This window comes from Myotis nattereri, assembly GCF_964212035.1.
Source record: "Myotis nattereri genome assembly, chromosome: 3".
Classification (NCBI taxonomy): domain Eukaryota; kingdom Metazoa; phylum Chordata; class Mammalia; order Chiroptera; family Vespertilionidae; genus Myotis; species Myotis nattereri.
Genome location: NC_138077.1, coordinates 73,909,601 through 73,923,896, shown reverse-complemented (window position 1 = coordinate 73,923,896; position 14,296 = coordinate 73,909,601). Strand labels below are relative to the sequence as shown.

At 36.9% G+C, this 14,296-nt stretch overlaps 1 protein-coding gene across 2 annotated transcripts in view; it reads left to right on the top strand.

Moving 5' to 3' along the window:
- ALCAM (activated leukocyte cell adhesion molecule) overlaps positions 1-13,257 on the top strand; it is a gene marked incomplete at its 3' end in the record, with an annotated part of 213,363 nt that extends 200,106 nt beyond the window's left edge. For both annotated transcript variants that reach the window (XM_081086564.1, XM_081086563.1), the window contains 2 exons: positions 8,780-8,895; positions 10,731-13,257. In XM_081086564.1, the coding sequence (XP_080942690.1) occupies positions 8,780-8,867 (88 nt within the window). The remainder of the gene's footprint in view (positions 1-8,779; positions 8,896-10,730) is intronic.
- Between the last annotated feature and the right edge of the window lie 1,039 nt (positions 13,258-14,296).

Here is a 14,296-nt window from a genome sequence, read left to right as displayed (position 1 = left end):
AGCCTTTTACTTTCCCAGAGTCAGGCTGATATCCCATGGCCAAAGCCACCCAAATGCTTATAGTTGTTCTCTGAGCTGGGGCCACCCTACACCCTAAGACTAGTGGGCGTTGATGGCCCTTACTGGGGCATTTCCTCAGCATAAACTATCAGGTGTGACCTAAGAGGCTCACCATGAATAAGGTGACTCCTATCACTCAGAAAATTCTAACTATTTAGAGGTTATCTCCCAGGAACTAAGGACAAAGGCCAGACTGCTTTTTGAGCAAGGCCAAATTCTTTACTACCCAATGTCCTGTAACAGGTTAAAGAAATTTTCAGTATTCCTATTCCTAAATTGCTAAGAGTTTTTATCATAAATCACTGTTGAATTTTCTCAAACAAACTTTCTATATTACGTTACATTTATATCAGTTATTTCTACAAATAATCATTTATTCTCATTTTTATTTTTTTTAAAAAAATGATAAATTTCATTGATTGACTATTGAGTTCTAAGCTAGTGTTGTATTCCCGTAATAAATCCAAGTCTTTATGATGTGTCATAATTTTTATATGTATTGATGGATACAATTTGCCAACATTTTATTAAGGATTTTTTCTCTCTGCATTCATGAGGAATATTGATCTGTAATTTTCTTTTCTTGTGATATCTCTATCAAGTTTTGTTGCTAGGATAAGGTGAGCTTCATGAAATGGCTTGGAAGAGTCCCATCCTCTTTTATACTGAAAAAAGTGTGTTACTTTCTTAAAAGTTTCATATATTTTAATGGTGAAACCACATGGGCCTAGAGCTTTCTTTATGAGAACTTGTTTAAAAAAATAATAATAAATGGCCCTAACTAGTGTGCTCAGTGGATAGAGCCTCAACTCCTGCCCTGAACGGTTGCGGTCCAGGTCAAGGGCACATACCTGGATTGCAGGTTCCATCCCTAGCCCCAGGGCTCACGGGGGAGGCAACCAATCAATGTTTTTTTCTCACTCTCTAGAGTTGATGTTTCTCTTTCTCTCTCTCTCTCTCTCTCTCTCTCTCTCTCTCTCTCTCTCTCTCTCTCTCCCCCCCCCCCACTCTTTCACTCTTTCTAAAAATAAGCAATGGCAAAAATAAATATTCTCAGATGAGGATTAACATATATGTTAATAGAAATAAAGTTGCTACTTCTTGTATAAATTTTGGTTTTTCAAGAAAAATGTTTTCTTCATTTAAGTTCTTGATATTTTTGCAAAAAGGAAAGTTATACATAGGATTCTCTTATCCTTTTTTTGCCTGCGGTTGTGTAGTGATAACACTCTTTTTCTAATATTGTTATTTTGTATTTTGTTCTTTTATCTTGCTTAGTCCTTTTAAGGGAGTTATCAATTTTCTTAATATTTTAAAAACTCTTGGCATTGTTTTTATTTCTATTGCTTATTTCCCATTTTAATTACTTTTGCTCTTATATTACTGTTTTCTTCAAGTTATTTAGAGTTTAAATTGCTCTTCTTTCTCTGATTTCATAAAGGGAAAATTTAGATCATGGATGTTAACCTTTCTTCTTTTATAACACAAGCATTTAAACTATTAATTTAATCTCAGCACTTTGTTAACAACATTCCACAAATTCAAGTATGTTGTATTTACATAATTATTCAGTTCAAAATATTTTTAAATTCCTTTTGTGGTTTCTTATCTGGAGTCATGTAACTAGAACAGTCTTAAATTTTAAACATTTCTCATTTAGTTCTGTTTTGTTAAGACAACCTCCTCTGTATGCTTATACTCTTTTAAAATTCATTGAGATTTATTTGTGGGGTTTTGTTTGTGGGGATGGTTGGGGGGTTGAGCTGGTATGCAGGCATGCAGTATTTACTGGTAGATGCTATGTTGGCCCTTGAAAAAAAATGATTTGATTATTGGTGGGTATGGTGTTCTATAGCTGTATGTTGGGTCAGGTTAGATAATAATTTGTTAAAATATTATCTTTATAATTTTTTTCAATTATATAAAATCACTTTACATATAAAGTAAGGATATAAGCATACATTTCCAGTGCTCAAGCCACCCAGTACTAGCTACTTTATTAAGATCATGTATAGTGAATATTGATTCATTAATCCTATCAGCTACTGAGAAAAGGTCATTAAAGTCTCTAAATGAGATTGTGTACTTGTCTATGTTTCCCTCAAGTACTGTCAGTGTTTGCTTTATTCTCTCATTAGGGACACACACTTGTAGTTGTTATGACTTTTTTAGGTGTTAAACCTGTTATAATTGTGAAATGTCTCTCATTATCACTGCAATATTGCTTGTGTTGAATTTTACATTGCCTGGTATTAATATAGCCACATGGCATCCATAAGCTTACTGGTTACATGTTTATCTTTTTCTACCCTTTTATTTTTAATTATTTATCTCTTTATGTATATTTAAAGTATATCTCGTATACAGTAAGGCTGATAAAACTATGACTCCAGGCTGCTGCCTAATTTTGTAAATAAAGTTTTATGGGAGCATAGCCACTGTTGGTTGCTTCATACTACACTGCCAGAGTTGAAGAGTTGGAACAATAACCATGCAAGCCTAAAATATTTGCTATCTGGACCTTTCAGAAAAATAATTTAACCCCTGCTCGCGAGCATTTTCTTGTCTTACATAGTATAGTCTGACAATCTCTAACTTTTAATTGGCTATTTTAGACAAGTTACATTTGACTTAACTATCGATATAATTAAGACCACTCCCTCCCTATTTGTTCTCTTAGTTGTCCTATGTTCCTCTTTTCCTGCTTTCAGGTACTCAAATAAGTTTTAGTATTGCATTTTTATTGCTCTACTGGTCTTTTAACCCTACCTCTTTGTATTCTTTTATTATGGTTGTTCTTGAGATTATAATAATGACTCTTAACTTATATCACTCTATTAGAATAATCAAGGTACATATTTATGCATATGATTTTGTGCAATTTTATCTCAAAAGATTATAGTAAGACATCACTCAAGTTTTGTCATTCTATGTAGTATTCTCTATATTTTACTTGTCTGTAAAACAGCGGCTGGGTATGTAGAACACTAATATAAGGAACAGTAAAAGGAAATAAATATAAACATAAACAACCAATTGCATATTTTGTGTGTTACATGTATTATATACTATATTCTTACAATAAAGTCAGCTGGAGAAAAGAAAATTTTATTAAGAATATCATAGTGAAGAAAAAAGACATATACAGTGAGGTCAGTTAGTTCGGTTCATCAGATACCTTCTGGCTGCCTACCATATTCAGTCAGTATATTACATGCTATGGGTAAATAGAAGTAAAACATGATCCTTACTTTCAAGAAGCTATACTCGAATTGAGAAGAATAAAGAGTGTGCCCATATTTTGAAGTATCATGAGATAGATGGCTGGAGATATGGATGAAAACTCTCCAAAGAGATGGATCTCTGTATTTAAGGGGTGAGATAGTGGGACTTGCCAGAATCTTAATCAGAAGCCTTGGAGGGTCATGCCTTAGGACAGTGATGGCAAACCTATGACACGCGTGTCAGAGGTGACATGAAAACTCATTTTTTGGTTGATTTTTTCTTGTTAAATGGCATTTAAATATATAAAATAAATATCAAAAATATAAGTCTTTGTTTTACTATGGTTGCAAATATCAAAAAATTTCTATATGTGACACGGCACCAGAGTTAAGTTAGCGTTTTTCCAAATGCTGACATGCCGAGCTCAAAAGGTTTGCCATCACTGCCTTAGGGGAAAGGGCAAACCAGAGAAACACTGGGTCTTACTAAAACTGCAGCTGAGCCTCAGCCTAACTTAGGCTCTGATTGAATTGGAGTCATCAGCCCCTCACCCTGCCTACTTAACAAAGGAAAGGGGGACCTTATCTCTTGGAAAAGAACATTATTTGCCATCTCTACAGTTCATTTATACATGGTGTCATACAAAATACTCTAGATATGCAAAGAGTCAAGAATATGCAATCAATAATGAAGAGAAAAGGTAGACAAGCAGATTCATGCATGATTTTGATACTATAGTTAATAGACAAGGGTATTAAATAACTCTAATATCTTGAAGGTGGAAGAAAATATGGTCATTGGAGATTAATGGAATAGAGAATTTAAATGTATTTTAAAATATTTTAAAATCAAATTGACACTTTAGACCTGAAAATATATATTGAAAAGTAAGTCTTGGGGAGAAACTAAGATGGCGGCATAAACACCGGGAAATTGCCGCCTCCCACAACAATTGAAAAATACCGCAAAGGACAGAGCAGACATCATCCAGAACAACAGGAAGGCTGGCTGAGTGTAAATTCTACAACTAGAAGGAAAGAAAAGCTCACTGAGAGCCAGAGGTGCTGCGGAGGTGAAGTGCAGAGGTATGGCGGCTCGTGCGCGTGGAAAGGGGGTGGCACCTGAGGACGCGGCTGTTTTTTTTGAATCACAAGCTCCCGATTGCTCTGAACTCCGGTTCCGGGAAGTCTCTGGGGACACAGGACTCATACGGGGAGAAGCTGGACTGTCGGGCAGCAGGCGAACTTGAGTGCGGCTTTCCCTCAGAGGTGCTTGCAGCAATTATCGGGTCACTGAGATGCGCGACTCCTTAGGAGAATCAGCCATAGCTGCTTTCTCCGCCCTTTGACTCCCTGAGACCCCGCCCCACCCAGGCTGCGGCTGAGGCTTTTGCATGTGAATGTACCTAACTGCAGCTGAGCCAGGCAGACCCGGAACTTCCAAGAGAAGGACCAAGGCCCCCCAGCGGCTTGCATTGCTTCACAGCTGAGCCTCTTCGTGGCTCCTGCTGTGTGGCCTCAGGCAGAGGCTGAATTAGCACCTCCTTAGATCCAGGAGCCACTGTACCCAGTGGTCAGAGGGGGATCATCCAGATTGCAACTCCTCAGATCCATAAGGGACACACTCAGGGAGCAGACTCAGTGAGCACCAAAGCCCCACTGAAGCAAGTCTTGCCCCAGAAGGGTGTCTTCAGCACAGAAGTTCTCCCACTTCAGACACAGCTGATTCTCACAGCCAATTGGACTGGAGGTCAATTCCTCCCAGTGATCCTACAACAACCAAGGCACCAAGAGTGCACCAAGAGTGTCCACCTCAGGTAACTGGGGAGGCTGAGCCACTGGGCCCTACAGGACACCTGGAGCGCAGAGCCACTCTATCAACACAGGGAAGCAGCCAAAATGCGGAGACAAAGAAACAGGTCACAAATGGCAGAAATGGAGGAAAGCAAATGACTGGATATAGAGTTCAAGGCCACGTTTATAAGGTTTTTCAAGAATTTTTTGGAAACCGCCGATAAATTTAATGAATCCCTCAATAAGTATAGTGAGACCATGGAGGACATGAAAAAGGACCAACTAGAAATTAAGCATACACTGACTGAAATAAAGAATAATTTACAGAGATCCAACAGCAGACAAGAGGATCCCAAGAATCAAGTCAAAGATTTGAAATACAAAGAAACAAAAAATACCCAACCAAAAAAGAAAAAAGAAAAGAGATTCAAAAATATGAAGATAGTGTAAGGAACCTCTGGGACAACTTCAAGCATACCAACATCAGAATTATAGGGGTACCAGAAGGAGAGAGAGGGCAAGATATTGAAAACCTTTTTGAAGAAATAATGACAGAAAACTTCCCCTACCTGGTGAAAGAAATGGACTTACAAGTCCAGGAAGCGCAGAGAACCCCAAACAAAAGGAATCCAAAGAGGACCACACCAAGACACATCATAATTAAAATGCCAAGAGCAAAAGATAAAGAGAGAATCTTAAAAGCAGCAAGAGAAAGACAGTCAGTTACCTACAAGGGAGTACCCATACGACTGTCAGCTGATTTCTCAACAGAAACCATGCAGGCCAGAAGAGAGTGGCAAGAAATATTCAAAGTGATGAATAGCAAGAACCTGCAACCAAGATTACTTTATCCAGCAAAGCTATCATTCAGAATTGAAGGTCAGATAAAGAGCTTCATGGATAAGAAAAAGCTAAAGGAGTTCATCACCACCAAACCAGCATTATATGAAATGCTGAAAGGTATTCTTTAAGAAGAGGAAGAAGAAAAAGGAACTCTTACCATTTGCCACAGCATGGATGGAACTGGAGAGCGGATAAATACCACAGGATCTCACTCATTTGTGGAATATAATGAACAACATAAACTGATGAACAAGGACTGATCCAGAGATGGAGAGGCATTGATTGGACTGTCGGGCCTTGGAGGGAAGGTAGGGGAGGAGAGGGGTAAGGGGGAAAGATCAACCAAAGGACTTATATGCAAGCATATAGGCCTAACCAATGGACACGGACAATGGGGGGGTGAGGGCATGAGCGGGGGGGCGGGGCGGGGGGCGTAGAAGGTAACGTGAGGACAAGGACACATATGTAATATCTTAATCAATAAAAAATATATTAAAAAAAAAAAGAAAAGTAAGTCTTGGGTGGATGAATTTAAAAACAGATTGGCCACAGCAGAACACAAGAGAAGTAAGCTAGAATACATATCAATGGAAATCACCCAGATTGAAGCACAGAAAGGAAAAATAATAGATAAGACACATAAGAAAATAAGAGATGTGGGTCAACACACAAAGATCTAACAAGTATAAGTGAAATCCCAGAAAAAACAAAGAGCAAGAATACCCACCGCTAGTAAAATATATAAATAAATTATTTATTGAACCAATGACAAACTATACAGCCATGAGAATCAAAACCTACACTACATGCAATATTATATATGAATGTCACAAACTTAGGTTGTGGTTAAATAAAAGACAGAAAAAAGTGAATGCATGAGGTATAATTCCATTTATATTCACATTACAAGAACAGGTAAAACTGTTCTGTGAGAACTCAGGACTCTGGTAACTTTTGGGAGGCAATAGTGAGTGGAAGGAACATAATGTTGTACTTCAGGGTCTGCAATTGTTCTGTTTCTTGAGCTGGGTACAGGTTGCATTCATGCATGCAATTTTTGAAAATTTATTGAATTTTCCTTTTATTATCGGTACATTATTTTAGATCTATATAACTCTTCAACAAAACAAATCTTAAAGGATTTGTAGGTTTATAAAAAGTCTAGGCCTTAAAATAGGTCTTAGAGAGCATCCTAAATCACCACCCCTCATATTTTACTGTTGAGGTTACTAAGATTTTATTATGCATTAGTTAAGTAATTTTTTAGCAAAAGAGAATAGACCTAAAATCACCTATAATATATATATATATATATATATATATATATATATATATATATATATAGTAGATGGTATATATATACACACACAATTATATACACATTATTCTTTTATTTGCCTGGAAAATATATATGATAAAGAGCTTGTCATTCAGTATGATGTACCATTTTAGTACAAGATAGAAAATATTTATGTGATATATAACTCAAGATATAGACTCAAACTTACAACATGGTCTCATTTACATTTTTAAATACCTTTCTCATAAAACACTATCACATATAGAACTTATTCATGTTGACAGATTTTGAAATTGCTCTCTTGCTTTTATGCATAGATTTAGAAGGCTGTAATTTAAGCTAAACTAAGGATTTTTAAATCACAAATTAAATTTATACTAAATATAATGAATGTTCCAGTTTGAATGAGCTGTATGTCTTTATCTCACTTGGACCAATGTCATACACCATTATAACACTTTTTCTGATAAAATTGTGATTCTTAGCAAATGAGATCAGAAATTTTATTTAAAGAATAGAAATACTTTGAGGGAAATTGGAGTTTTCTACCCCAGCTTCCATAACCAAGAGATACATCTTAAAAGTAGAAAATTACTAGGAATTATATGGCAATAATAATTTGAAGTGCCATATCACTGTGGTTCCCCTGATGTGCTTAAAACAGGGAGTGAGAGAGAGTTAGGGAAAGAAAAAAGGGAGGGAGGGAAGGAAGGAAACAGGAAAGAAGGAAGTGATACACTCTTAGATACAGTGAGGATTTCTCCTGAGTGGTCACAAAACCAAAAAATTTAGCTGTGGGTTTAAGAAAACCTGGTTTCAGTGCTTAAAGGATAGGACCTGGTCAATCATATGTAACCACGGCAACCACTAGGGAAGTGGTTCTCAAACTTTAGCTTGCAGCAGAACCAGTAGATCTTGCTTATCATAGATTGTATGCCCCATCTGCATTTTCTGTTTCCATAATTCTGTTGCTGATCTGGGACCACTATTTGAGAACCACCACAGTAGAGCTGCTTTAGCTTCTGCTGCTGCCAATCTTCTGTCATAAATCTCAGTCTCTTTCTAATCTTGCATTTGATTTATCCAATAAAATAAAATCCATAAACAAAGCTACAGGGGATTGGCTCAACCTGGATCCATAATAGGGGATGCTAAAAAGGGAAAGGCCCTAAGGAAACTCCCTCAGAAAATTTTTGCCAGAAACTATTTGCACAGAATGAAAATTTTGACTAAAAAGTGATAATAATTACTTTCCAGAGAGTGGAGAGAAAACCCAGCCAAAACCATGAGGCAACTAAGTATGCATAGTCTGTATTCAAAATAATAGATTTATATTTCTCTTAGCATTTATTTAATTCAACCTAACTGTCAAAGTCATTTCATTGGAATGGGTCCTGTTACCAATCAAGGCTCACAGATGTGGAATTGTTCATTCTAGTGGTTTGCCTATATTAGAGGTAAAACATGTGCTTCTCAAAGATACATTAATGTGAACCCTAAATTTCAAAAAGGAAAATGTGTGTGTCAATGTAATAATGTTTAATTAATTCCTTTACAGGACCGCATCAAAACATGTAAACAAGGACCTTGGTAATCTGGAGGAAAATAAAAAGTTAGAAGAAAACAATCACAAAACAGAAGCCTAAGAGAGAAACTGTTCTTGTTGTTGTCCAGGTAAGTGAGCTGTGTGTGGTTTATAGAAATAATTCCCAGTAAAGAATGAAACACCCTAAGAGATGAAAGGGAAAGCCTTGACAGTAAGATGCTTCATAATTGAGGCTTTTAAAACAGGAAGAGAGCTTTTCAAAAGCAAACTTTGGTAACTCAGATGTCTTCAAAAGAATGAAATCTCAACCATTTCCATATCCTCCAAACAAATAATCATTATCCTCTGAATAATTAAAATCAATTTTGAGATTTTAACATTTAATTAGCGTTTTGTATTCTAATGTCAAAAATTTTGTTGAGTGCAAAGAAGCTTAATTTTATAAACTGTGTTTTGGTTGGATGAGCGCTGATTCTACCAATTTAAAATTATTTTTAAAAACAATTACGAAAATAATTTTTAAATATAAAAATTTTAATCCAAGGATTTAAGATATTAAAAGTATCAGGGTGTTTATACAGCCATCTCTCAAATCATGTTAATGAAAAGACCAACAAGTTTGTGTATACACACACATACACTTTTGCAGATAGTATGTATATTATATACTAATGTGTATGCATATATGTGTCTGTATATGCACATATATATCTATATAATAAAAGCCTAAGTGACCGTTATGGCGGAACAACCAGAATTACAAGTCATTATGATGTGTACTGACCACCAGGGGGCAGACACTCAATGCAGGAGCTGCCCCCTGGTGGTCAGTGTACTCCCACAGGGGGAGTACCGCTCAGCCAGAAGCTGGGCTTGTGGCTGGCGAGCGCAGTGGCGGGAGCCTCTCCTGCCTCTGCAGCAGCGCTAAGGAGCAGCAAGCCAAGCAGTAAGGAGCAAGCAGGCGAGTGGTGAGGAGTGATGGGTCCCGGACATCCCCCAAGGGGTCCCGGACTGTGAGAGGATGCAGACCGGGCTAAGGCTCCCTCTCCTCTAGTGCACATATTTCATGCATCAGGCCTCTAGTATGCATATAATATATATACACTTGTTATGTGTATTGCATATATTTATATGTAATTTATATGAGTGTGATTCTTTTAAGATAAGTCATTTGGGCACATTATTCTGTGTGTCCTTGAGTGAGAATAACTGTTACTGTTGCTGACTCTCTGAAGTTAAAATCCCCAACAACCACAGTAAAGCTTTGGATCTTTATACATAAGCCATAGTCACAATTTGAGCATGTCACCCAAATTAATCCCATAGAGAAGATATGGGGCCTGGGAAAGAATTATAATTGGGGGGATGCACACAGGAAAGAAAAATAGAATAATATAAGTAAGACACTTTTAAAATCTGAAAAATAGGACCTCAAACTGATTGGGAGAAAGAAGAGCTGGATTCTTTCCCCCTATTTGCCTTTCATTGGAAGCAAGGCAGGCAGCATTTCCACCTGTGGTGTTTTTTTTCTTTCTGCTTCTCTAGGGTTCATTCCTCCATCTTTCATAAACATAGATTTTTCCCTACTGTTATCTTCAAAATGGGATAGAATAAATCCTCAAAGGAAAATTGAGCATGAAGACAAAACCCACAAAAGAGTGTGATTTGAAGGGATATGTGAATTTTTTAAACAGAATGAAATGTTTTTCCGAAAACCTTTATGCTCTTCACATGAATTAAGCCATTTTTGTAAAAATAAAGACACTCAGCTATTCCAAAAAAATTATTTGCAGAAGGGGCATAGCAATGCCTGGCATTACAGATGGGTTCAGGGACAATGAAGTTTTATGAAAGTCTCCTATAAAGTAATTCCTGTCACTTTTAGTACAAAGCATCTGTTGATGGTGAAAAAAAATGATTGCTATGGTAACTTACTAAATTATGTTTTTTTTCATTATTTCAGAGAAAAAAAAAACTATATAGGCCAATTGAAGCATGAACGTGGATTGTATTTAAGACATATACAAAGACATTGACAGCAATTCATGGTTCAAATATTAAGCAGTTCATTTTACCAAGCTGTCACAGGATCTTAGAGAATTATCTCAAGTCAAAAAATGAAATGAAATTGCAAACAATAACAACAAGTTTTGGTAGCCATGATGATAGGTCATATGTTGTGTTTGGTTTGATTTTTTTTCTGTAAATGTCTGCACTGAGGATTTCCTTTTGTTTGCCTTTTATGTAAATTTTTTACGTAGCTATTTTTATACACTGTAAGCTTTGTTCTGGGAGTTGCTGTTAATCTGATGTATAATGTAATGTTTTTATTTCAATTGTTTATATGGATAATCTGAGCAGGTACATTTCTGATTCTGATTGCTATCAGTAATGCCCCTAAACTTTTCCACAAGCCCCTAACTCCCAAAGGTGGCAGCTTGTGAGGACTGGGAACACACACATTGCCCAATTACAAAACTGTGGTTTTATCATGAGAGGGGGAGGCGGAGAGTCAGATTGATAAGCCCTGGATGAGCTGATGCTGCGTATGCACCACCAGCTGGCTCTCAGAAGGAAATCTCACATGCATATGGACGCACATACGTAATAACGGTACTCCCAAACCGCCGATTTTGCCTATACTGAAAAAAAAATAACATTACAGAATTTGGGTAGCACTTTAGAGACATCTGCTAGTAAATTATTTTCTGTCAGAAGAAAGGGGGGAAAAAAAACAATGTGTGAGAGACAGTTTGGAAAAATCATGGATAACATTTCCATTTTCATAGATCAGAATGTAAATCACTGTATTTAAAAATTGGTGTTAAATCCTTTGGGTTATCCACTGCCTTAAAATTATACACATTTCCTTTTAAAAAAGATATCAGTCAGAATTGGAGATTTTTAACAGTGGTCATTATCAAAGCTGTGTTATTTTCCACAGAATATAGAATATATATTTTTTTCGTGTGTGTTTTTGTTAACTATGCTACAGATATTGAATGCACCTTGAGATAATTTAGTGTTTTTAACTGGTACATAATTTATCAAGCAGTACATAAAAGTGTAATAATAAAATGTCTATGTATCTTTAGTTACATTCAAATTTGTAACTTTATAAGCGTGTTTTATGCTTGAGGAACTTTATAGGGTGGTAGTATAAATGGAAACTTTTTGAAGTAGACTGGATATGGGCCAGTAGCTACTTGTGACTAGACTTTTAAACTTTGCTCTTTCAAGCAGAAGCCTGGATTCTGGGAGAACACTGCACAGCCATTTCTGTCCCAAGATTTACAAAACTTTGTAGAAAAAGAAAATGAACATCAGATTCCCAGGTATAGAACTGTGTTCTTGGGAGAAAGAGGAAAACTGGTGTTTGTTTTTTATATTGATGGAATAAAAATTATGAAGGCAATGAAAAATAAATTAAAGATGGATATTAGGAATAATATTTTGCCACTTCTGCATTGTTTAGAAACACATGTTATTGTACATTTGTAAACCATTTACTATCTGGGCAATAGTATCTCAGTTTAATAAAAGCTTCCTGTAGTGCATTGGTATGAATTAAATACATAAAATATCTTATTAGACTCAAAGCTGTGTAAAATATTATGGGAGGGGGGAAAAACATGTTATCTTGCCTCTAAACTTTCATTTATTGAAGTTTTATTTGGCAGAAAAAAATTGAATCTTGGTCAATATTTAAACCAAAGTGAAAGGGGGAAAACCAAAGTTATTTGTTCTGCATGGCAAAGCCATTCTGTTATCTCTCTGTAAATACTGTGATTTCTCTGTTTTCTCTTTTCTTTAGAATTTTGTTAAAGAAATTCTAAAATTTTTAAACACCTGCTTTCCACAATAAACCATGAACACTAAAATGAAGTCACTTTCATATAAATACTTTTTCTTTTGGTGTGGGAGATCAAAGGTTCAAAGTCTAACTCCTAGGGGATATTTGCAGAAAGAAGCAATGCGACGATAGAAAGAGCGGGTTATGTTACCGTTATTTCTTGGTTTTCATTTGCTGTGGTTAACTGAGTCCGAAAACAGGTGTCGGAACCTAGAGAGCAGAACATTCACAGCACAGAGCTCTGGACGGGAAGCAGAAAGTTTACCGGGAAACGGGAGACAACATTAGAACTATTGAATCCATGCCCGGATGAGCAGGAAAGCTTGTGTGTGTGACGGCAGAGGTGTGCACAGCGAGGCTGGGAAGGAAGATCGTGCACAACCCTCCGCTTCCGAGGCTGCGCCTCTTCGGTTTAGCTCTTCGGCAACAGGAGACAGGTTCTGCCAGTTCAAGTTTCACTTCCAATCTTTGATTTCAGGAAATGTATGTGGAAATGGATTAACACACCCGTCTAAGCCTAAAAGATAATAAAACGGAAATATGTCTTCACATATCTCTCACAGCTGTCTGCCTCTTGTCTAAACTAGGATGTTTGTGTATAGAAAATAGTTGTCTTTATTAAACAGTAGAAAACTCATTGTGACTCTTCATCTCTCTGGAGAAGGAATTCAGCAAAATGAAATTGTCTACACCTTCCTATTCTGCCACCTGAACCAGTCCTAGATTTTACCTAAAATTGGTTCTATAATGTATGTGTCTCTATCTTAAGAGATAGGATCATACTTATTGTGGGTGTCCCATGTGGCTGTCCTAGGAACACAATTAAGAGGACATGCTCCTATTTCTTTGCTTCTATTATTAACACGCCATTCAGTTTACCATTGAAAATTACTGAGGCATGAACTTTCATAGTAATTCTTTACCTTTAAAATAAGGTAAGGTTGGCTGTAAACATCAGAGAAAAAAATTAATATTTATTGAGCCCATACTGTGTGCTAGGGCCAATCATACATTATCTTATTTAATCCTTACTAGTTGCAAATAGTGTTAAATACACGCCCCCCCCCCCCGCATTTAATAGCTGAAATCTAAGGTTTAGAGAGGTTCCATAAGCCCCAAGCACATTTAGCTTCTAAGTAGGTAAGTTAGTATAAAAACCAGATCTGATTCTAAAGGCCATGCTTGGTCCAATCTAGTAATAGTTTCCAAACTTCTTTAATCAAGAAATCCTCCTTTTTTATAATATGTAAAATTGGGAAATATTAATTGACACATGAACTGGTTAAACCATCGATAAAGGCTAGAATAGGCCAATATTATATAACTAGAGGCCTGATGCACAAAATTTGTGCAAGAGTAGGCCTTCCTTCCCCCAGCTGCCAGTACTGGCTTCCCTCTGGCACCAGGACCTGGGCTTCCCTCTGGCACCTGGGACCCGGGCTTCCCTTGCAGCCACGGCTTCATCAGAAGGTCGTCTGAAGGATGTCCAGTCTAATTAGCATATGACGCTTTTATTATTATAGATTTTCCAGCTGAGTTTGGATGATTAGATATTTTATTAGATACTAGAGGCCCGGTGCAAGAAATTCATGCTCAGAGGGAGGATTCCCTCAGCCCAGCCTGCACCCACTCCAGGGACCCCACAGGGATAGGGCCTAAACCAGCGGTCGGACACC